Raw genomic sequence first — 26,228 nt, 5'->3', positions numbered from 1 at the left:
AGAAGGTACGCTGTATTAACTTTCATTACTATAAAAGTTTATGAAATGTTTTCTCTGCGTTTGGCAATATGTTTCATTCTTTCAACAGGTATAGGTAGAAGCTAGGCACCTCTGTAGTACTACAGGTAATTGAGGTATTGCTGAACCTACCTAACTGTTAAGTTTCCGCCCCAGTTTTGAAGAAGAATACGCTGGGGGGGGCGCAGTCCGAGAGTCATACACACATGTTCTACCATTAACCTCTCGAGAGGGCTAATTTAATTTGAGTTTAATGAGGGAGGCCGTTTAATATGAGTGCACCCCATGCCGCACGAATAATATACGCGTACAAACATCCATGCCATTCGCGGGCCAAACATTCGAGCCCGCGCCCATCGGTTTTGCAGTTAGTGTCACCAACCACTATACGAGGTGGGCGATGTTGAGCATTGTAGCTAGACAAATAAAACAGAGAAGAGATTGTCCTTGAAAACTTGGGTAGTTGAGGCACCCAAAAGTCAAAATGTTCATTCAAATGCCCTTCTAAGGAAGAAGGTGTGAAGTCCTTTGAAGCTCTGCTTATCAGCATTGCATTATGGAGTTTGTGAATTGCCGGAAGTGATCCTGGTACTTACGTATTATCGCAACCAGGTTGACGCGATTTGTAAGTTTGAGTAAAAAAGTATGAATAGAAAGAAAATGTACATTTATTAATTACAAATAATTTTTAATACAGTTTTTTATATTATTGTGTTTTAAAATATAAAATAGCAATTAAACCCTTCCGGTTTCGAATTTGAATAAGTTGCAGAATTATTTTTTCGGCGGAAATCTTTTGGCTATTGCTTTTAGCACTGATTGAAAACCGTCTTCGCCATTAACAGCTTGAGCTTGGCGCCATATAAATTCGATAAGGTATGAGTCAAGATGTTTGTTGCGCCATTTGGCTGAGCCCCACATGCGCTCTACATGTTGTGTGTGAACGCCCGTGTTGGGATCCACAAAGTTATATTTGTGATTAACAGTTCCAGCATTTTCGAACTCACTTGTATTGTATCCTTTCCAGCAATCCGAATAAATGATGCTTCCTTCCTTGATATTTTCGCAAATTTTTTCCATCAGGGTAACGGCGTTTCTGTTAAGTACAGTAACCAAAAAAGTCTTTTTCTTTTCTCGGTAAATTCCGCCGAAAACCCATTGCTGTGGTAGTACACGCCGAGTGTTATTTTTTCTTTTTACAAATAAATTCTTTTTACAAAACTACGTATAACACGTAGGGTTGCCGTAAGTAGGGTCGCCAAATTTGGCAATTTATGCGAATTTTGGTCTGGTTGCGTTAATACGTAAGTACCGTGATCCTTTGTGCCAATAATAAAGGGGGGACGATTTGGACCCAATTGCATATTCCAAAGAAAGTAAATTGTTGAAACATTATATTATGAAAGTGAAATTCATACATTTAAACTAAACTTATACAGAAACAGTGACGTTGGATTTGACAAATGTCCAGTGAGTCTCCGGATAGACGAATGTTTCTGATCTTGGTCCTAAGATGTGTATTCTTTATTGCATATTTTCTAAAGGGAATTAGATTATCGCGATGCTTTATTAAATGCATGCAGAAATATTTCGTTGAAACATTAATGGGTTTTTCAGTGTCATTACGGTCTTCCTAAGATAATCACTGACGTATGTCGCAAACGGTTGGCAGTCCTTAACATGCCGGTAAATCTAAATATCATATATATTTGGGGGGTGGAAAATGTTCTAGAAATACAACGATTAATGCAGGACCTACTTGGAGCTCTTGTTATGACGGGAGGACTCTTAAATGACCGTGGTTAGGATTGCCGAGTGTTTGGCGACGGTTTGTGACATACGTTAGGAATTTATCGATAACTTTTGCTTCGTTTAAATAACGTGGTCGTGGAAATAAGAATGTACGCATTAATGTGAACAGTGTCGCGAATAAGTTAAAATATATCTATCAAATGTTTTGAAACTTAGGATAAAAGAGCAAAAGGGTAAATAGCTCAGTTTCGTTGTGTTAGTTGTGCTCCATTCCTATTAGAAATATGGGTTGCAATTTCGAACTAATAATGAGGTTTTTTTTTTTTTTTTAAATAGTATATTTTTAAATATTCACAAGAGCTGCTTGCAGGCTTGACTAAATGACCAGAAAACTATCTGAGAAGATATTTCGAAAATTAAGGATTTTATAAAGTAGGGTCGGAGCATATAACCTCAGTGTTTTGAGAATATCTCGACTTACCTAGAAAGAAATGTAAGGAAACTAGTTTCAACATCATTAAAAAAAAAAGTTTGATTATGGTGAGGGCTATCTGCCTAATGAGAAGGTTGGCTTTGTGGAGGCCTTTCTAAGGAGAAATGACTTATATACACGCTACGCATGGAGAAAGCTACGGAAACGCCCATGCAGCCAATCCCGTTCGCCGAATTCGAACCTTGGACCGTACTACCAGTGTTCGACTTTATCCCTCGGCCGCTGGCGGGGGTGGGGAAGACAGATTACTCAGAAGAGTAATAAACATTTAGTGCATGTAGTTTATGAAAACATTCTTTTCGATTTATCGAAACTGGGGCAATCATAGTTTGGCTGTAATACATAAATTATTCACAGAATTCACGTAAATTATTCGCAAAGAACTGATGATATGCATTAAAAAAGAATGACATTTGTGTTAAAACTGACGAATCTGCCCTTTTCTAAGGGTAAAAAATTTTCGTTTAAAACTAAAATACATATTTTTTAAATTAACTTATATGGTAAAATCGAAGTTTGTAGTAATTTTCACTAATAAATTAAGACCTACGTAAAATTTCTTTGAATCCGTAGCAGATTCAATTCACCAAACTTGTCCATATATTTTTCTTTATCAGTTTCTTTCAAAAGAAATTATGTACAGAAATTCTTTTAGTTACTCTACGTAACCGTAAAATGTTAAGTAAATACTGGATTTTTGAAGCAGTAAGCAGTCCTATATTTTTTACAAAATTGGAGTGAATGTTCCGTGAAGAAATGTTGTTTTTACGTTCATGTACGTATATTAATTTTATTCATATTTTATATACGCTGACTAAAGAGCAGTTCAGAATGGGGTTTATCTGAGCTAACGGACACATCTGACATAGTCGATCCATCTCCAAAACAGCTCAGATAAACCCCAATTTGAACGGCCCTTAACGTGTGAATAAATTATTATACTACGATTTCGGATGTCTTATTTCTATTTCTATCATTTTTTAATATACGAAGTAGTTTTTACTTTTAAGAGAACTTTTGTAGGTTATCTTAAACGTAGTGGTGCTGTTATAGTAACGGCAACTGTTATCTTTATTTTACTCTCGAAAACATTGTTGCAGAGAGAGGTACATATTAGTTGTGCTATAATACGTACTAGTGCCCCCTTTCTAAAGTACTGAAATTAAGCCTTTTTTTATGATCTTAATCTGACTCTTGAGAACTTTGGCAGTACGGCTAGTTTCAGAAATTCATCGTTCGCGAATATTTGTTTGAAAACAATTAAGATGGTTTGAAATTTATTTATGAAATAAAATCTTCCCAATGTCGTATAAACGGAAGTCCAGAAAATACAAGGGCTTCTTACAGTTTAATCCGTATCATAATTATTGATATATCTAAGCTACTCGCTGCAATTTTAAGCGTTAAGAGGCTGTCTGGCCATCTGCGTACTGCGCATGTACGTGATTAACTTTTTCGAAGTTTCTATGTAAAATGTTACGAGACGCCAAGTGAGAAAAGAACAGATTATTGATAATTTCTTCATCAGTCCGATGACCTGAATATGTTGACCTACTTTTAACTAACCCTTATTATCGATCCAATTTTTGACTTATTTCTCTTCACCAGTCATTATTAATGTTTTCAGAATCCTGAAATAAGATTTTCTTTTCTTTTAGAATGCGGTCTTGGAGAAATCATAAATGATTCGTTTTAAGTTCTTTATATGTCTAATTATTTATATTTTTAGTTCTTGATATTGCGTTTAATGACTCGTTCTGGGGTTAAAAAAAAAAAAAAAAAAGTCGCCGTGGTACCATACTTATTACATTGTTAATGTAACTGTAGTGCTTGCTGCTTAAATTGCTAACAAGATTTCTAGTTAAAATTTTGCTCATTTCTCCCCCTTCTTCCCCTTATTATTATTCGCCTTTGCTATTATTGACATTGTTCTGTTTCAATTCTTGTTTTACTGTTCCAAAGTTTAAGAAAAGTAAACTGAGGTTCTTAATTCGCTAGTGGAAAATAATTGTATGTAGTAAATCATCTCTTCATCCTAAAATTTTAACTCCCTTTTCCCCCCCTCCGCCCATAAAGTAATTACGTTATGTAAGTGACATCTTTTCCTCCAAATACTTTACGCCTCAAATTCGCTATTATAATATGAAAAAGTACTTGAAAACGTTTATAAATTGAAAAATCATAAAGAGACGTAAGAGTAGCACATAACCGATCATAAAGAGTAGCACGTAACGTTGTAAGGAAATAATAATAAAAAACAGATACCTCCGTTTAATTATTATTACTGGAATCATCAACGAAATAATAATAATAAACAGATACATCTGTTTAATTATCATTACTAGAATCATCATCATTAACTTTAAGATAATTATTAATCGATTAAGATCTTATATTTTCTCCGTTATTCGAAGCCTATTATGATTAATGGACTAAGATATAATAGTCATCTCATTGCTAAACATACTTCTATTTGCAGTGTTCAAAATCCCTATTTCATTTGTTGATGATTCCGTTATAATTTCCCGTGCCCTAAAAAAGCGGTATAAATTTAAAAGGCTTTCGTAAATTTAATATTAAAGTTGCATAATTCTCTTACTTTAGGAATGTTTATAGAGGGATTTTTTTAAAATGCACGAGTTAAACGCATCTCTCCATTCCCCAAATTTTTTTCATATACTTTCTGGGTAAATTGAATAATGAGAACAGAATTCAACTGAGAGATCTTTAAAACAATTAAATGCATAATTCTCGGGGCTTAATTCACCAGTCATTATTTCTCAGCTGTTCAATGAAATTGCAATTCCAGTCGGCGTTACAAGTAAGATGAGTAAGAGATTTAAATATGTATATGTCTTTAAGTTAATTTATTACTTTATATATTTATTTACATTTTATTTAATGTTTATTAATAAATTATTTATTACTTTATTTATTAATTTTTCACCTTCCTTGACGGCCGACACTTCTAACTTTAAAAATTAAAGTCTAGTAATTCTGTAGAATCATGTAAACATCGTAGAACCGAACACCGCAAGGGGAAATGTCGTTATTATTTATCGTTGAAGGCAACTTGATGTGTTTGATTCCTGCTAGAACAGAGAGAAAACATCTTTTCTATTTCATCTGCTTTCACCTTTTTTTTTTTTTTTTTTTTCATTTTCTTTCTTAATTGCATTTCTTCATTGGTAATCATTTTAAGTTCTTGTCAGGATGGCTGCGTCGTCGTATATTGCCTTGCGAATTCAGATTAAGTATTTTCTTCCGGTGGCTCCATCTGGTTGCGTGTAGAACCAACCACTGTCTATTTGTTGTTGTTCTATTGCCTATCAGATCCATGCAACAATATAAACTTGCTGTTGGAATGTCTGAATCTGTTCTCTGTCTTCGTCTTGGAAGTATTTTTTTTCAATGTTTTATGGTTTCCAAGAGGATCCACTGGCTATCCTTTACTCTGCTCTCGCTATCGTCGATTTCTTCATTATTCGTAATTTTCCACCAAGAATTTATTACCGGTAGAAAAGTTCACAAATTATGAAACAATTCAGTGCTGTGGGCTTTTTTTTTTTCTTGGCGTAAGTTTTATTCTTTATTAGTTTTATTGATACGATATTTAGTAATTTTACAATTTACTAATTTTACCAAGTTTTCCACTTTGAAGCATTTGTTGAAAAATTTTTACAAGTGAAAAAAAAATCATGAAAGCTTTATGGTTAAATTTCTTCAGCGTTTGAAAAAAAAAAAAAAAAAGTGGTGGGAGTAAAGTAAAGGACACTTTCTTTCACGAAACAATTGAGATTGAATCAAATGAAGTTTTCTGCATTATATCCACCATGTGTTCTCATTTGGCCTTGACTGAAAATGACTGTAGGATTTTAGTAGGAGGGATTTGGCATGTTCCCAGAGCGATCCCGTGTTTTTGACCTGCAACGAGCAGACGATCTGTAATACGTTATAATGTGGCTCGCGAATCCTCTTGCGTTGTCCTTGAGTTGTCACTCCTATGCACTGAGCGAAGGAATCGAGCTTTACGGCAGAATGCTGTATTTTTCTACTTTATCGCTCATCTCCCTGCTTTTTATTTTGCAATTTATCTCCCAATCCCCTCAACTTTCTAACCACTCAGTCAGATCTCTACAGATGGTTTAAATGTCATTCTTAAAACGAAGGCTTTGATAATACGTCCTGTAAAAGAAGACGGATTGAATGAAATGCGTTTGCAGATTCATACCTTTAAAACTTTTATGTTTGTAGAGATGTGCAAACTAGCAGCGGCCAGGCAGTTAAGAGCTGGTGTTTTGCCTCGATTATTAAATATGAATTTAGTATGAAAATCATTAAATATAAAGTTTTGATCTCCAAAAACAAATCTTCTTGCTGTATTTGTGAACCTGAAATTTTGGAAAATCGCAAAACAGTGCGACGTCGCCAAATATAGTTATATATAAAGTTACATATATTTTTGACATTGCAGTTAATAGTATATTACTTATAAAAACACGTTTAGTTAGAATTATAAAATTAGGTACTTCGCTTTTTGCAAATTATTCATTGCTTACAGGGTTATATGAAAACGAATTGTTGCCGTGTTTGAATTAGCATTTTATTTTCAAACTGAAGTTATTTTCAAATCTCACATTGGTACTTTAATTCAGTTTGAAAAGTATAAGTCAGGGGTTCCCAACCCTATGCCCGCGAGCACTGTGGTGCCCGCCGATCGTTTAACATGTGCCTGCGGCTCTGCGATCACAATAAAAATGCTGTATTTTTCAATAAAATTCTATGGGAAATTTTTCTCATTTTTAATGAAATAAAAATTGCGTCTAACACAAATATCAGCACAAAGCGAAATGCGACCGATCTCTCTCTCTCTCTTTTTATGTGCATGTATTTATTAATTTTATCCAATTATAAATTTACCTTGAAAAAGTAATGGTGCCCGCTGTCCAACAGATATTCTAGAATGCGCTCTTAGGGACAAAAAGGTTGGGAACCCCTGGTATAAGCTGTTATAAAATGTGTTTATTTGTTGATAATTTCTTAACCGTTTCATTTATTTATGCTATATATTTAATTCATATATAGCATGATTGTTACATGAAATTTATATGGTTTGTGTATGGCGAACAATATTGCTACGATTCGAGATATATTCCTCTGTTAAAATTCAGCGGTCGAGCGGTAAAGAAGCTGAACACTGGTAGTTCGGTGCGAGGTTCGAATCCCGCGAACGGGCTGGCTGCATGGGTGTTTTCGTGGTTTTCCCCATGTGTAACGTGTATACGAGCCAGTTTCCCTTAGAAAGTCCTCCACGAAGGCATCCCTTTCTTTAGGCAGATAGCCCTCGTGTGCTTTGCCATAATTAAATAATCCAATCCTCTGTTAAATTGATTTCCGCATTTTCAGACATGAATTAGCTTTGTTTCTGTTGAGTCTTATATAGTTCATACTGACAAAAATGACTATAGAATCATGCCTTCATATTCACAGATTTGGTGCTACCTGTCTACCTCAGGTAAATCTCCAGACGGTAAATCTACAGCTGTCTGTTATCGTAGGAACGAGCCCTAATTTATTTTTCTCAGGAGTATTTTAAAAAAAGAATTTGCCAACTTGGCGCACTTAGTGATGAACGGGCGATATATGCTTTTTTAATTTCTGGTAAAGTAAAATACTGGCTATAACTTTGTTTTATATTTTCCACCAGCAACATTCACCCAAAACAAATTTACAATAAAAACTTTCACCTCATCCACCCCTATTTGAAATTTAAGTACTTACATATTATCCCATCGTTCGTGAAAGTTGGCGGAGATCCCCGCCAAAGTTGCATCAACCGTTCCCACGGAATTCTGAAAATTCTACGGAAACTGACTCCCTCTTTATTTAATAAATATGCAGTGTTTCGACCCGCTTCTTTTTTGCGCTACGTAAAAAGGCTTATGTCGATTTCTGCTATTTTGTTAAGCCCTACAATTTTACCAGAAGCTCTGTTTTACCAGAGCTCTATGAGTGCAAACCTCTCCCGTAGGAAATTGTTGCATTCTATTACTGTTTTTTCGGCAATAAGCTAACCTTATTGTGTCCTATAATGTTCAGCTAGCCTTATCGTATCCATTAATACACACTTTTTTTTTTCGTTTTAATGTAGGATCTCTTAACATTGAAATTAAGCCATTGCTTGCTGTTTACTAGAAGGCAAGTCCCAAATATTAATACTTTTTTTAAGAATGCAATGAAAAATACATCAGTAGCAGTTAATTTGTATCCTTGTTCATTTAAAAAAAAGTGGCTGACGGTTTCACGGTCGAGGGTATGATACATAAGCACGGAAATAAGTAAAATCTGTTTGTACAACAATCGCCTTCAGGTAGACACATGGCTGTCATGATGGACTGTATTCATGGTTTCATTTACTTGCTGTCTAATCGAGCGGGAAGGAGGGGAAACGTCATTCTAATTTCGAAGTGCATCCGAGTGAGAACATGGTGAAATACAGAAGGTAAGATGTATCCAGGCCCCCACCCCGTCTCCTTTAAAATAATGTGCATGTCATGCTTGTCGGGATGGCAGAGACGGGACGCAATACTACATTATTGGAAAATGAATCCTTTATTATATATCTATAAGATCTAGTATATTTACTTACAGACTTTAGCAACAAGGTATATGCTAAATTTACAGGTCCATGTGAAATTGTTGAAAGAGAGCGTACTGTCATGCTTGTCGGGATGGCAGAGACGTGACATGGAAAATGAATCCTTTATTATTTCATTTGAATTTAATATAGAAGCACGACTTTTATGTACAAATATTTACATGACGTTGATATTATATGATTTATGAAAATAATTCCAATGAAACACAGTTGTTTAATACCTTACAAAATAATCAGCCGCTGGCTAAAATCAAAACTCGAACTCAGGCGTAAACGCCCTACCACACTTTCTGTAGACAGCTCTCGTCTGCCTCACTTGCTGGATTTTTACCGCGAGGCAGGCAGCTAGCTGATTGGCTGACCGTAGCCAGATACATGACAGTGGAACATCGACGATCGTTTCAATGTAACCAAATACGGGCGATAGAATTGGTCTTACGTTTGTTCGCTGCTAACATATCTTATGTCAGATTCGCGAATTTCTTTTCTGACATCTTGCTCAGTGAATGTAAACTCCGCTTAATATGATCGCGATTTATGTTATCGTTCCTAAGTAGCTAATTGCGGAAGTCCCGCCTTTTTGCAATTCGGTGCTGCCCAACCAGTATAATGGTTAGCGTTGTTGACTGCCGTGCCGAAGGGCCCAGGTTCGAATCCAGAAAAAGCATGGATGTTTGTAAATGTATTGTGTCGGTGCGGCATGGCGGCACTCTAAATATGCGGCGAGCCGAAAGTCCTCTCGTGTGGTTTGGTGAGGGCAGAACTGAGCTAAATCGCACTGTCACCTGAATGGTGCTCAAGGCTGTTGCCAACGGCAAGCGTATTGTAGCGCTCCTTGCTAGCAGGAATTTCGTGGGCTTGGCTGACTACGTCAGACAAGTGAGCATTAGCAGCAGCAACAACAAAAGCAATTCGGTTAATATTATCAAACTATTATAAAATACATTTTTAAACTAAAGTCGCCGAATAAAAGATAAATTTGACAAATACGGTTACAATACATTATAAAAATTGGTAAGTTACAAAAAAGTACTAGAAGTTAGGATTTAAGTCGCCAGAAAGCTTGGTTTCGATTTTAGTTGAAATTGGGAGGGGCTTAGTTTGATAATGGATTTCAGTAATTTTATCAATTGTAAGGAGCTCGTACACTGGTTCCTCTTCTTCAAAAACGAAAAAAAAAAAAAATATGAGCTTGATTTTGTTTTCCTGGGGGTAGGGGATTCTCGAAAACATCTACGCCAAACTAAGGGTACTTTTTTTATTCAATTTTAGATTTTACATTAGCAATTTCTCTTCCAATTAGGGATACTTTCCGAGAAAATTGCTGGTCAAATAATCCTTCAAAACTCCGTTCATAAATGAAATTTTGCATTAAAAACATTATGATGAGTTAACTTTTGCATTTTGCTGTTTAAAATGCTGTGAAAAATGCCTATTAATGTATATGTTTCTAGTTATATTAAGTTAAATTCCATGACAATTTTGAAGGATATTTTTTCTTATCGTTAAATATTATCATTCGGTGAATGTTATCAAAATAGCCGTGGACAAATGTAATTACAATTAAGCGGAGCCTACTGTACTGGTAAGGGATATACTATCAGTGGTCATAGATTATTTGACTGTCTTTCATCTTCATTTGACTAATCCTTCTTTGCCTGATCTCTGCTCCGAATTATGTTTAGTGCTATACAAACAATATTATTCATAGTTAAAAGAATTATTTTTATTTCTACCCTTCCCTTGAAAGAGTATATTATAGTCTTAGAGTACAGGCAATATATTTCTCGTGACTGCTCTTTTAAGGATAATGCTAAAATATCAAAATTCCTGCTTTCATACGGAGGAGACAAAGTATAACTGCTGTGTACAGACTTTTATTTAATACGTAATATACAAGTATACTTTATTCGTATATTCGTATTTTATTTGAAGGCCTACCAGAGACCGAGCTGATAAAATTGGTTAACAGTGTTAGTTGGACCAGGGTTCCATATCCGGCGAACGGGCCGGATGTTTGGCATTTTTCATGGTTTTCCCTTTGTGTATTGAATTACGAGCCAATTTCTCTTAGAAAGTCTTGTCACGAAGGCCTTAGTGAGTGTTGCCATGCTCTAATACAGTGGTTCTCAACCTTTATTGTCTCATGCATCCCTTTCAGCACTGCTAGATGATCATCCCGTCTCCTTTCCAAAAACTGGAAAAATACATATTTATTTATTTAAATTTAGATTATTTTAAATGTGTTTTTATAAATTAAACAAGGAAAAGTATATAAAATGTTGATAACTATCAAAACTTCGGTAAAAGTAATTTTTTATGTTCATAAACTAAATATTTAACAGGTAAATTAAAGGCTGACCGCACCCCCTCCGAAACTATAACCCCCCCGATTGAGAACCTCTGCTGTTATAACTCCAATCTTTACTTTGTTTAATGTTGGCTATACCTCACAGTGCGTAATTTAGCAACTAAATTTGATCCGATTATCACGTTTAATATGGCGTTCGACATAATTCACGGGTTGTTGTTGGCGTTTAGGCACTTTTATGTGTTGACCGCATTGTTGGCATTTAGGCACTTTAATGTGTTTTCTTGTGCGAACTGTTATCAAAGTGTGAGTAAATACGGATTGAAAACAAAAATGTTAATTATCCTAAGTAATGAATTTAATGTAAATTAATGAAGCTCATGATACGTGCCGATTAAAATCTATAGCTATCATCTTGGGGGCGAGATAGCCCTTCTGAAATAGCAGAAAACTTTTAAAAATTAGAATCTGTGAGGAAACGTTTTCAGCCCATTTCTTGTTTTAACTTAAAATGAATTTCGGTTTTGCCCCCATTCCCTTCCCTCTCTGAAAGACAGGTAGCCCTCGAGTTGCTTTGCTTTACTAAATAACTTAACCTAACTCCTTTTGAAAAACTGTTATTTGTGTTACTTACACATTTCACTAATATGGTGTGGAAAACAAACGTACCGTTTTGCTCAGTTTTATCAATGTCAAAGTGGTAGTTTGGTTAAGAGAAAAGATCACTGTGGCAAAATTCCGATAATCCGGCATTGTCGGGGGTTTCAGCGGAGTAGTGACTGAGGATTCGTGAAGTGAAATTGTATAATGCCAAAAAAAAAATTTTTTTTTTCCATTTTATTGTATATATTCAAAAACGAATAAAAATTTTAAAACCAATCTTACAAACATTTAAGGCAGTAAACCCTTGCCGAGCGCGGATTTGCGGAACGTGATTATCAACAATTTTAAAGGATTTCCATCGACTGAAAAGGGAACATTGCAAAAGCCAGCTGGCGGCGAAGGAGTTTCAGATACAGAAGAAACAGAAATGAAAGATATTATCGATAAATGACGAATGAAGAATTGGATAATCCTATCACACCAGCCGATAGTGAAAATAGAGATACTGAAGGAAAAGTTTTAGCTCCTTTAACTTTAAAGACGTTGTTAAAAAAGGGCACGTGACTTGCCTGATTTTGCAATGGATATTGAACCAAACGATGAAAGAAGAGAAGACGTTATGAGAGGCACTGAAAAAACTCTGCGCTTCTTCCCATGGAACTTTTTAAAGAGTTATGTCATTTATTGTCCCAAGTAAAATGAACGCAACCCACTCATTCGGGAAGAGTTTACTGTAAATAAAACTAAATAGTGACCATTAAGTTCATAGTGTAATTGTGTATTATAGTGTCACTATATTGGTATTGTAACCAAACATTTTTTATTTTGAAGTCTTCAATATTGCCAGCGCATGAAGTCTTCTCAAATAAAATTCGAATAACCGCTGACTTTATAAATTTCACTGTTTAAAAATTAATTAACAATTAAAAAAACACTCTAAGAACATCAGTCTTCATTATTTATTCAAAATTATAGTTTTAAGTTTTTTCCTCCCATCCCCATGAACTTTACAAATTTATGTAACATTTCAGCAAGAAATTTGGTTGAATCTTTCATTTTTCATTTGTCGTTTCACATTTCTTCTGCTTCCTGTGGATTTAACACATTTTGGATTACGTTCGGAGAAAAATTTCTAACTCTTTTCAATAACTTGGTTGTGGTTATTGAATCGTCAAAATTTTCGCCGCCTTGGAGTTTTTGGCCATAATTTTGGTTAAGTTTTTTGTGGCATTTCATTGTTATATGTTTCCAAGCAATAGTAGCTGCGAAAATTACTTTAGCTTTTGTGAATTGTTAAAGTAATATTTCCTTTGTATTCCCATGCCAGTATTTCTACCAAGCTTTGTAAACATTTTTTTATCAGAGTCGTAGCTAGGGTTTTCAGCGCCGAGGGACAAATGAAGATTTCGCGCCCCCTACTGCTTGCCAAGGATGGAAAACATTTAATTCTAAGATGTCGTAACATCAGTTTGGCGCCCCTTGGATTCTGCGCCCGGCGACAGATGTCCCCCCTTGCCCCCCTCTAGCTACGCCCCTGTTTTTTATGAAGCAGTAAATTTATAAACAAGTTTTGTAAACACAAGTACTGTAAATGTATGTGAACTGCAACCTAAGAACCCACATTTTTACTGCCTCATATTCTGTTTACTTTTGTTTTAGTCTCCTAAAAAGAAAAAAAAAAAAAAAAAAATATTAGGGGACATCGAAAAGAATACTTTTCTTAAGATGTGAAATTGTCTGGATCAAGCTCGGTTACTTACTCAGACTAATCGGCATAGAATTGTTATCAATAAAATGTTTATTCGTTACATACAATGAATTTTAATAAATTAGCACAGTCAAATTATCAGACTCAAACCTTTGCAAATGTCCGAGCTAAACTCCTTCGCTGAAATCTCCGTAATTAATGTTAATTTGCAGTTATTATTAAAAATGGCTTACCGTATTCTTTTGTAAAAATATCACTTGCTTAAACCTCAGCCTCGTGTCAGCCAGTTTTATTTGTTAAAGATGTGTCAAATTTAGAGACTTAATTTTGTCGCGAATATGCTTGTAGAATAAGTCAATTTTGTATCTTCTTTGTGTAATATATTTAAACATCAAATGCATCATGCTAGTACAAGGGTTAAAAAGTATTACTGTGATAAACAGATGTGTTTGTTGGTTCATTAATGCAGTGATAAAACAATGGTGGAAATTTAATGGTTTATAAATAGCTTACTTAGGAAATAATAGTCTTTACATTATAAAAAAATTCAGTATGAAAAAAATTTTTCGTTAATTGCACTGTGCCTGATCTTTCTTTAGAAAATTTACCTGATCTTTATTATCTTATTTCTTAATTCTTCAGCTCTGTTAATTTATATTAATTCTGTCATGTTTTATTTACTAGGTCCGACAGTTCTGAACAACACGACTTCTATTTCAAATGGTTCAGGTGGAACTACTGTGACAAGCGGAGCTTTACCACCTGTGACTAATAGCCTTTCACAGTCCGCCTATCCAGGGATTTTACCGTCTAATTATGCAACAGTAAGTGTAAATAATGTATATTTTCTAGCTTCATACTGTTATTACTATTATGTATTATGCTACTATTATTATTACGTAATAGTATTTTGCTTTTTAGGTGCAGTAAAATTGACGCAGTTGATTTAAAAATGTTGAAATATAGTTTTTATAATATAAAATTGCCCTAGATAAAAGCTAGAACAAATCAGAAAATCTTAATAATAATCCTGTTTTAATTTTTATCTCCTAAATAGAAAAGCTTTTTTTTTTTTTTTTTTTTTTATAAATCTTCCTTTTCCATTAGAAATTCAGCTGGTAACGTTTTTCATTTCATTTTTATTTTTTATGTATTCTTAATAACAAATATGAGTAATTAAAAAATTGTACATCGAAAAGGCAGATCGGAATAGTCTATTTAATGGTCTAAACACGAGAATAGTTTATTTAATACGCAGATGGGGAAAGTCTATTTTAGCGGTTCTCAACCTTTTGACTAACGCGTACCATCTAAATAAAAATTGAAAACCTTTAGTACCACCACTACAAAGTACTACTACTACCACCACCACCACTCTTGAACAAAGGTCAGATCGCATAAATTTACGAGTGTTAGAAAAAAACTAAATCAGTATGTTGGGGTTTTAATTTTTAAATTTAATAGTTACAAATATTTTGCTTCTTTGCGTACCACCTATTTTTCTCTTGCGTACCATCGGTTGAGAACATCGGTTGATAGACCAGGGGTGGTCACAGCGTGGCTTGCCAGCCACGTTTGGCTCTCACATGCGAGAAATGCAGCTCTTATGTAGGTAAAATACGTGTACGAAATATGGTGAACTAAAACTACTCGATATTCAAAAGAAAGTAATTAATTACTTTAATTTAATTTTACAGAGTTATCAAACGTTCCTTTCCATCTGAAACTTGTTTTACTACTTTTAAAATGATGTTAATATGGACTTGTGGCTTTTGGAAAATCTAGTTACGGTTCTCGAATTTTCATGAATTCCAACATGCGCTTCTTTTTTTTTATATAAAAGTTTGGTCACCCCTCGTCTGAGTAGTTATAATAATAAATATATTTGCTTCTGTTAAGCGTATTTTTGGAATCTAAATGAAGAGAATCGTTTGATAAGGTCCAACATGGGAGATACTCTGGTTATACTACTAGAAATCATACCCAAACCCTGTTTGAAGTGATACAAACAAGCACTGGTAAGCTAATATCCAAATATTTTGTATTTCAGTTCATCTTCCAACAGCATAATATTTAAAGGTGCTGTTATATATTATGCGTTATTTAAAAATTAATTTGGTATAGAATTCGAATCATTGTACACTACAGAAATGAATTATGAGTTTAAGAAATTAATTTATACGCAAAAGTGCGCTTTAGTATTGAGCAGTTTTGGTTGCTCAGATAAATACTAAGCTACAGTTTGATGAATATCGGTAAGGCGTTTCAAGTTTCCGTACGCAGTGCTCACAGTTTAAAAGAGATTCTTAACGGTATGTTATTTAAACTGTGTATTATGTAGCTAACTTACACAGAAGCAAAGAATAATGTATTTAAATTCTTAAACACATAAACTCTTTATTACCCTCCAAAAAAGGCAGGGATTGTATTTCATTATTTTAGTTTTTTAGGATTTTAATAAAGAGAATCTAAATATTTCTTGAAAAGCTAGTGACAGACTCATGGATTCAGTTTAAGAAATGATGCAAATAAATTATGACTCGGGCGATAATTTTGGTCACATGACATTTTTAGCCAAAATGTGCAAAAATTAAAAATTTTTATGTGGCCCTCGCAGAAGAAGAAAAGAAAAAGTAATGTCTGTTGGCTTTGAGAAATGTTTTTCATAGCCGAATGAGATATATTCCGCCAAGCAAGAGGAGGAACATCGAATTACATGCTTTGAATAATAACTGTGGTAAGGACTGTATTTATTACAGAAATACGGCATTTCCTCGCATGTTTGTTTTTCCTTCAAGTTTCTGAGCGCCAGGTTCTGAAAATTAAAATATATATATATATATATATATTCGCGTAATTTTTTTCTTAACTGCATTCAAAAAACGAGCTCCCGTAAATTTTACAAATGATTCGTAAACGTATTGATTGTTTTCATCATATTAAGGAAGGGAAACCGTCGCAAACTAGCTGCAAAAGTCACACCAAACCTTTTGCTTCTAACTGTAGAATTTTATACCAGCTTAACACAAGAACCGACCAATAACAGCGAATCAAACATGAAGTGACATTTAGACTACGATTCCGCTGAGTTAGCTGGCACATTCACCTTCTCTAATCATCTACAGCTGATATGAGGCTTAATGAGTAGCAGAGACAACAATAAGAAAACGAGTTTAAAGTTACAGGAAAGTAGAAATAAAGATATCTTATTAGGTATTGTAATGTTAATATTATTATGTATTCTTGGAAGATAGATTTCCTTTAATGGAGTAATAATATTCTGCTAGTTACCTATAGTTTATCCACGACTATTATTCGTTTGTTATGTTTATACTGTAACCGTGTCTTTCGGAGATTAAATTATTCGCATAATCTTCCTCTCTGATTTTCGGAGGAGGGGGGGAATACGGTATTTAGTAGATACATTATGACATTGACTTGATTTTTTTTAATTCAGATTTTTTTTTTTTTAAGTAATAGGCGTACAGTATGATACCCTCCGCAGACCATGAGACCGATTATTATTGGCCAGGAGGGTTGCAGCACACTCGTATATTACATTACCCTCCCCAGAGCATTTCTTTTACTTCAATGTAAATGAAAAAGATCATTAGGGCAATATTTGCTCTGAAGTGAAGCATATCTTTTACTTTGCTGCTGCATAACAGCAACGTGAAAGTAGAAACAAACTTTCATTTCTAATCAGTTTAAAGAACTTTCACGATTTGCTTTTTTGTACATTGAATAAACAGCAGTTTGCGAATAGCTACTCGAGTGTTTTTTTTTTTTTTTTTTAAGGGGGAGGCAAAAAAAGAAAACACTATAAAGAATCGATAGATTGCAGCAGTTCTCGGTTCCCCCCCCTCTTTAACTAAAGAGATTAAATTAAAAACTGGAATTTCTACAGTTTAAAATATCAGTCAGAAATTTATTTTGTCCTGTTAGTAAGAAATCGGGCTGTGAATTAATGTAAATATTGTACAATATTATTCGAAGTCACAGTTACGTGGTTTATTATTTTACTTTGCGCGTTATATGATTGTAATTAATTTGCATCAAATTACATGCTTTGAATAATAACTGTGGTAAGGACTGTATTTATTACAGAAATACGGTATTTCCTCGCATGTTTTTCCTTCAAGTTTTTTTAGCGCCAGGTAATTCAAAAAATGCTGATAGACAAAACATAACTTCGCCTATATATTAGAATTAGTTTATAATAATTTGTGTTAAATACATTAAAAATTCACATCTCTCTTAAAAAATTTGCATTTAATATACAATTCTGCTCACAGACAATGCAGTTGCTGTATATGCACAAAGGCAGTTATTGTTTTATTCTTTGGTTCAGAAAAAGGCAGAGAACGGAGTTCGATATTCTTTACCTCTTCTTAGCTCTGCTTTATAATTATGAATTGAATCGTGAAATGAAGAATTTGTTTAATTTTATGAAGCCATCGCAACGGAATAACTCTGTTTGATGTCTCACATAGAATTTAATACAATTTTGAAAATTTTGATGTGAATGAAAACTGCATTCTTGATTACATACTTCTTTTCTAAACAAGTGGTCCCTTGGATTTCTTTAACAAATCCACAAATATCTGTGTGCAACGTTAGATCTTGACTTACGCGCTTTTCGCCGGTCCCACCTATCGTGTAACTACCTAGCATTATTGCAATAATTTTTTTTTCATAGACAACTTTCTAATAGAAACTATCTCGTATTCCTATTAGACATGTGCAAAACCAGAAAAACGCCTTTGAAGCAGCTTACTCACTAGGAGTAGGACACAAGATGAACTATTAGTATTTTGAGGGTTTAGGCTGTGAGCTGATAGTGGGCTCAGAATAACTTACAGTATCATTATAGTTCAAATGCTTGTAAAAAACAAAACCTGCTATACAAAATTGGAATGCTGATCATGTAGTGTACCTTAACATAGAAATACAAAGTGAAAAAAGATTCCCCCCAATAAGCGTTTAAGACATTAAACACACAGTATTATTATACTAGTAATTTTTATACATTATTCCATTTTATTATAGTACAAACAGTTAAGAAATTAAAAAATTAATGCAAATTTTGTTAAAATTTACAGCTTAAGCATAAGATTTTAAAATATGAATTGTTAGACTAATGAATAATTAAATATATTCCGTTTCCGTTTTCTTATTTACATCTAAACGTAAAATACTTTAATTTTGGAAATATTTTCCTTATTTCAAATTGTGTATGAAAAATCAAGATGCAAATTTCAATATTACGTTGGGGGATCTTAAAGTTCTAACAGTCATCACGAAAAATTAGGTACAGTGATGATTTGTTGTCACCAGGGTGTTGGCACGTCCTTGCAGTCTATGCAGGTGCAAAGATTCCCATGCTGTGGTGTTCTTGGCAAGTCATCAAAGCAGAGAAGTCAAGATGATTGATGCCCCGGGGAAGTGGTGCTTGTGGTGATTTGATTTTGTATTTGAAGGGGAACAACGCCAAAGAAATCCGCGCAGTATTAGTTTCTGTGTGTGGGGTGAATGTTTCATCCTTCAAGACAGTCTCTATGTGACGACGACTTTAACTCTGCGATAGCTCTTAAGCGCCGTTCCCACTGGGGTTTATCTGAGCTAGCGGAGTCAGTTCGATGTGCCGACTAGCTCCGCTGTGCCCGCAGTTAAGATTTTTCAACTTGCTGCCCTATGGATTTAAACTGGTTTTGGAGATGGGTCGACTACGTTAGTTGTGTTCGTTAGCTCAGATAAACCCCAGTGGGAACGACCCTTTAATGGTCGTCCCTCCAACAGTGACACAGACCGCCTAGAAGTGGAGGCCATGATCTTGGAAGACTGCTTCTGTGCGGATGAACAGATGACGTACAAGATCTACATAAGTCGTGGCACCGTTTGCTGCATCTTGCATGAGGTTTTTCACGTATCAAATGTCGTCACGTGGTGGACGTTACAACTCTTCGCGCTACTTTGTAAACAGTGTCGGTGAGACGCAGGTACTGAGACTGTGTTTCATTATCGGGCTGACGAATACGATTTTTTCAGCCGCTTTATAATCATGGGTGAAATATCCCAGAACTGATAGTTTTGGGATTTGAATCGACTATGAAATACCAGAGCGAGCAGTTTCACCAGGTCGCCCCTTTTTAAGAAAGCTAAGGTACAATCATGCGGGAACATCATGTTCAGTCAATGAGAGTCAAAGAGTTTTGCTGAGTAACTTCGTCTGGAAAGGCTAAATGTTTAAACATTTGCAGAGACTTCTTGAAATGTGATATGCCCATAGTGCCAAGAAGTGCGGATAATTAACCAAAGATGTTCATTTGTTGCAGAACAGTGACGTCTCTGGTATTGCAGATCTGAATTTGCGGGTAGTCTTAGCTATGAAATACTGCCTAACGAAATGTCATATGACCTTGTGCCAAGTGATTTCTTCCTTTTCGCGCACCTAAAGAGTCCACTGCGGAGGTCTCATTTCTAGAATGATGTGGAGACTATCTTTCCCGTAGAGCTCCTCATCCGCGAAGTAAAAGTTTTTTTTTTTTTTTTTTAACCAGGATTACTAAAAGGTCATCCATGCGCAGGAAGAATGTATAGCCTAGATGACCTATTCGTGGAGAAAAGTTGACCATACCACGACTGCTCTGATCGACGGTTCTCTTCTCTAATCGTGATTGTAAAGACTTTGTATGACCGCATCTCATAAGTTATAAGGACTTCCCTGTATTGGTTAGTAATCTCTTTTTCATGAAGTGGAAGAACGAAAGGTATTTGTACAATCCGTGCTTTACAAGGTTATCGTTTGAATACAGATGAAGCAAAGTGCGTTTTTTCGTAGCAGTGTTGCTTAAGCAATCGTAAACCCCAATATATTATTTGTAATCAGAATATGAGGAAGTAAAAAAGCAGTTCAAAACTTCTGACAAAACAATAATTGACGAACATTGTCCACGATAATAAAAGTTAAAATTATCAAAATAAGAAATGGTGAAGATTAAAAAAAAAAAAAATAAATAAACTACGAACGGGAATGAATGAGTTAGTACAAATGTATTAACAACCAAAACATAAGGAAGGACATAGCAGTGTATGCGAAAATTTTAACAGCCGTTCTCAGAAACATATAATTGAAAAAAATAGGAATACAGCGTAGACTTGTTGAAAATTATCACGTGTTTAAAAATATATATAGAACAGTATGACTTTATGAAATCTCATTTGTAGCAGAATTTATATTTGTAATAATATATATGATTGAATATTAAAGTAACTATGTAAGTAGTAACAAAGTAACTATTAACGTCTGCTTATTTTCTTATGCATATTCCCTTAAGACCCACAAATCAAATCTCGTGGTTAATATCACTTTTCTGTTATTCGTATGGATCAGTTTATTTATTTACATTAGACACCAGTGATTATGCTCACACTTTGGGAAACTCATTTCTAGTCCATAGAAACTGTAATATTAATATATCATAACCTTTAAACAGTAACAGTAAGATTTGCCTGTTTTACTGGTAACTTAGATAAACCAGTGATGTGTATAGGATTTTCGTAGGGCGAGGATCGGAAAGTTAAAGTGAAGATTTGTAATTTATGAGCAGAATATGAGTAATTTATGTGAGCACATTAAGTAAAATAATATGATTATATTAGTATAATAACATGATTATATTTTTAATAAATATGTATTTTCTATTAAAATACTCTTTAAATGCTTACAGTTTATGAAATAATTATAGAAACTGAAATAGTTACAAAAATAGTAGCATTAAAATGAATTAATTTTTTGAATTAAATTAATTCCTAGGTAATTTTATTTATAAAATTAATGAAGTAGCTGAAAAAATGAAAGTTATTAATCAGCGACTTACAAAGCATAATATTAATTGTTTATTTTTCAAATTATTTATACCAAGACTTAGCATAATATTAATTGTTTATTTTTCAAATTATTTATACCAAGACTTAGCATAATATTAATTGTTTATTTTTCAAATTATTTATGCATTTAATTATTGACATGATTATTTGGGGTTTTCTTCTCTTTACAAAACAGAATCAAGTTCCTTTGCTATACTAACTGATTTATTAAAAATTTATGAATTGTTTTAGATGAATGTCCTGATAAATGAATAAGAAATGTTCATTTAATGAAAATTCAATTGTTGCATTCCATCTGCATATCTGTTCCATTGGCTGAAGACGGGCGTTGGCTAAAGAAGAAGAAAGCTAGATTCTGCTATATGACTTAAAGGTATCGCCAACAAAAGAGGGGTCTTCCCCAAGGTGCTGCCTTTATTATTTATTGCACACTCTAACGTCAGGATTTGATAAATGAACTGAAAAAAAGATCCCGAGTATCGATATTTTGTGCTAAGCTGAATGTAACAATCGGGCCACCAACAGCAATGTACGTGCCGTGGTGCAAACGCTAAACCTGGCACTTGAACGTCTTAATGGTGCACATTAAACGACATGATTGTTAGCAAAGACAAGACCACAGTACGCTATTCATTCTCTCAACAACAACAACCCCAAAAAAATCAGATTGTCCTTGAGTATGATGGCTCGCTAATAGCTGCAGAGCCTACCGCCGAATGCCTGGGACTAGGATGAACTGGACGCTAGGATGAATTGGGCTCAACACATCCATGATATAGCCACCGAGGCGATATGCATATTGAAAAGACTCACAGGGACCAAATGCGGTGCAGTGCAGGACGTCCTTGCGACCACCTATAAGGTATACATTAAGCCGCTCCTGGAATACGGATGCGAAGCCATTGCCGCAGTAAAAAGAAAAACTGCGCTAAAGATAAGTAAGTCTTCACGAACACTTCGATCAAAATAAGTCTATACGAATAATCTTCAGTGATACGATATCCACTCCAGTCCCCCTCCCGTGAATGTTGGGCACAAAGAACCTTTTGAAAGCCGCTGAGACAAGGCAACGATGAAGTACTCCGAGAGAAGCCGAGATCAGCTATGAAACATCTGAGAAACCGTTTTCGAACTTTCTCCCCAGCATAAATGAACGAAAGAGTGTATCCATACGTTCTTGAAAGCAGTTGCACTAGAAATAATCACTGCAAAATACCCTGGGCAAGAATGGATTCGTATGTATACAGATGGGTCAGCTATCAGCCAGAACAGTGGTGCTGGCTTTTACCCTCTCCATGTCAAAGGAACTTTCCCTGTTGGCAAATCGGTGACAAACTTCGACGGGGAGGTAATGGGTATAAGGGAGGCACCAAGTGCCCTTTAACACCTCGACATCAAACGAAGATAGTCTTCCTCTCGGACTCAATGGCTGCAGTACAAACAAATCGTCAGGGCAGAACCCCCTGAAGTATTTTGTTAGGATGATTATTTAATCGCAGTCGATTTCCATTGTAAGTGTTTCATTCTCAGTGTTGGATCTATCGGAACTTCGTGTAACCTCGCTTTGCCTTTCTCTCCTTCTTTGCCTTGATAAGGCGAGTTAATATCAGTATTTTGATCAGTGTCATAGGCATAATAAGTTCCATGGACGGGATCACAGGAAAACTCACGCTTCTCAAGTTCTAAGATGAGCTTATTCTTTTTCTGTGTGCTAGTTCAACTTATCTGGCTTAGCCCAATTTCATGATCTCTCGAGGTTCAACAGTAGTGGATGATGTCTGATGAACGATCGCAGTCGTTCATGTTTGATCAAGATTTTGTGGACATGGAGCGATATCCAGGGTTCGTACGTAATCAAAAATCCTTTGGTTTTGGGAAACGATTTTTGGTCCGTAAAAGTCCTTAATTTGAGTCAAAATCAGGAAAGGTCCTTAATTTTACGAGTGCCATTTTGAGTGTTAACATTTTTGAGGAATATTTTTGTGCTAATTCATTCACAATATTTGATGGGTTATCATTTGAATTATTTCCTACTTCTTAATACTGTAGAGACATTAGGTTATTTGGCAGCAGGAGACATGAAAAATGAGCAATGCCCTCACTGGGACTCGAACCACGGACGTCTCTAAAATGCGCCGAGCGTGCTGACCACTACACCACGAAGGTATGCTAAGAAGGCGGGAGAAATACTTTTTATACTCCCCCTTTTAAAGGGCGACTGGGGACTAGGGAACCCAATCACCAAATCCTGGTGGTGGAGAATCATCATCCACCACCGTTTTTAGTTCGGGCGCCACTGTAGAGACATTAAGTATTTTTTAAATGCAGAAGACATGAAAAATGAGCAATGCCCTCGCCGGGACTCGAACCAAGGACCTCTCGAATACTTGGTAAGCGTGCTGACCACGAAGGCATGCTAAGAAAGGCGAGAGAAATACCTTATAATATAAACGGTGTGATTCCCAAATATTTGGGCACTAGGCCCTGTTTGTATTCAAACATTAATATTTCGAAATTATTTCGTTTTTGAGAACGATACATCAAAATAACTTTTCCTTTATGAGATATTTCTTTTATTATGTGGTGCTAAATTTAGCATCAGCTTAATATTTTGGTGATTTCAAGATTTTTTTTTTGTATACAAAATTTTTTATCCGGAAATTGGCGCATTTTCGATTTTTTAAACAAACGTAATGAAATTGATATATGTCTTTAAAATAATGATAATCTATTAAAATTGTCATTAATAAATAGCATTAAAATAAAACAGTTTTATTTTCTCATGTCATATTTTAAAATGGCAGTACTTTCCATTTTAACGTTTCCCTTTCCCTGAAGAACACTTGGTCGCGAATCCTAAAAGAAGGGGCAGAGAACCCTCTTCTCGCCTCAGCCGGAAGAAGGGAGCGGACTTTGCCCCTGGTTGCAGGTGGGAGTAAGAAGAGATTGAGATGTGGAAGAGAAAAGAGCGGACGCTGGTTTGCGCGCTCTACTGTAGTGAAAATGTATTTTAAAGTTTTTCTAAAATGCAATCTGTACATAGTTGTTTATATAAGCAAATATTTAGCCTAGAAAGGTCTTGTTTATTTGACGAAGTTACGATTATATTACACCATTTTGGCGTCTTGAAAATATTTTGATTCTGAAAAATAAACAAAATAATAAATTCCATAAAAAGCAGTTTACGAAACACTTCTTAACCACAACAACCCCACCCCAAAAAATGCCTAATTATTTAAAAAATAATTTTATCTGCCATCTTTTATATTTTTTCGTAAGAGTCCCCCCTCCCCTCCTCTTGTACTTGTTTCGGAATATTCAGTTGTTTGTCAGTTTTCTTTTAAAAATTCACTTAACACTTTTCTTTTTTGAAAATTTATTCAAAAATCTGGCTTTTTGCTCTTACAGAATAGGATACTTTTTAGACTTGGTGCTTTGGAAGGATTTGAAAGCAAGATTTATAGAAAAATGTGACAAAATGAGAAATGTTTTCTTGGCATTAACATGTAATGAATGAGTTTTTATGGGAAATTTATTATGAATTTTTTATTTTCTGGAGAATTTTTGTCAGAACAGTGAAAACAAGGTGTTTGAATTTTCCTACCTAAAAGAACCTAAAAAGATTTTTCTTTTAACATGTTTTTCTTCACGTTATTTTCTCATCTTTTCACTAGATACAAAGCGGAAAATTACAAAACTGGTTATAATCTTGTCATGTAGATAGTCATCTGTAGAAAAGAAATTTTATATTAATAAAAATATTGAAAACTGACATTTTATAAGATTCTTCTTATATATCTCACTGCACAGTACACAAGGGTAGGCATTTTGCAACCTGGTGCAATCTATCAGTTTTGAATTGGTCCTGAATTGGGTCCTCCCTAGTGTCTATCCTAAATTCTAAAAACTTTGCTCCACCCTAATGTTTAAATTTTGTTGCTAAGTAACTTCTAAAATTCTACCACAACGGTTCTGGCACCCGCCCTGACCTTATATCATTTTACATTTATCCTCTGTACTCGTATTATTAAAAGAAATAAAATTAATGGTGTCTTCTATATGTTCTAAATACATGCACTTCTTTAGAATAACAAAAATTTCCAATTAAATCAGAAATCGCACAAAAGAAGAGGAAACTTATTGAGAAACAATTAGATTACGTAAAGAAGATTATTCTTCAAAGGTATATTGTTAAAGAATTAACAAATTAGGAGAAGCAGCAACTAATAGCAGCATTGATTTGGTTATTGAAACAAATAAACTTTGAAGACAAATTAGGAGAAGAAGCAGAAACTAGTGAGAGCATTGATTTGGTTATTGAAATGAATAAACTTAAAAAAGACACTAAAGAGAAAAATGATATAAATTAGCTAAAATGTCTGGAAAAACCCCAAACATGCATAAATATTTTGTTGTGAGTTGTTGCTGTGAAGCATATATCTTTTATAGATTTTTATGTATAATTATCCTAGTATTGTTTTAAAATGAATATCATAAATTACATGCATAATTATGCTACATATTAGATTATGCTAAATAATATTATATCCTACTTAGAGATGTATTCTTATTTATTTTTAGACTGGTATTACAAAAGTTAAGTTCAGGTATAGGAAATTGCTTCCATTTATTACATTCCTTGTGGCTGATAAGTCTTTATTACATTCCTTGTGATGATAAGTCCTTAAATTTTTTTCATTAATGGTCTTTTAATGTCCTTAATTTCTATATGCAGAAATGTGTATGAACTTGGGATATCAGTTGGAAAGTCCTCGTGCAGCATCGGGAAGTTAAA

At 34.6% G+C, this 26,228-nt stretch overlaps 1 protein-coding gene across 5 annotated transcripts in view; it reads left to right on the top strand.

The window, feature by feature from the left end:
* Positions 1–26,228, top strand: part of LOC118199650 (retinoic acid receptor RXR-alpha-B-like) — a 329,703-nt gene that overhangs the window by 250,649 nt on the left and 52,826 nt on the right. For all 5 annotated transcript variants that reach the window (XM_085809907.1, XM_085809906.1, XM_085809908.1 and 2 more), the window contains exon 2: positions 14,228–14,367. In XM_085809907.1, coding sequence (XP_085666033.1) covers positions 14,228–14,367 — 140 coding nt within the window. The remainder of the gene's footprint in view (positions 1–14,227; positions 14,368–26,228) is intronic.

This window comes from Stegodyphus dumicola, chromosome X2, assembly GCF_044657685.1.
Source record: "Stegodyphus dumicola isolate Sdum_Otavi_A_Nest chromosome X2, ASM4465768v1".
Lineage (NCBI taxonomy): Eukaryota > Metazoa > Arthropoda > Arachnida > Araneae > Eresidae > Stegodyphus > Stegodyphus dumicola.
The sequence above is the reverse complement of the archived record's forward strand: the minus strand, read 5'-3'. Positions and strand labels throughout refer to the sequence as shown.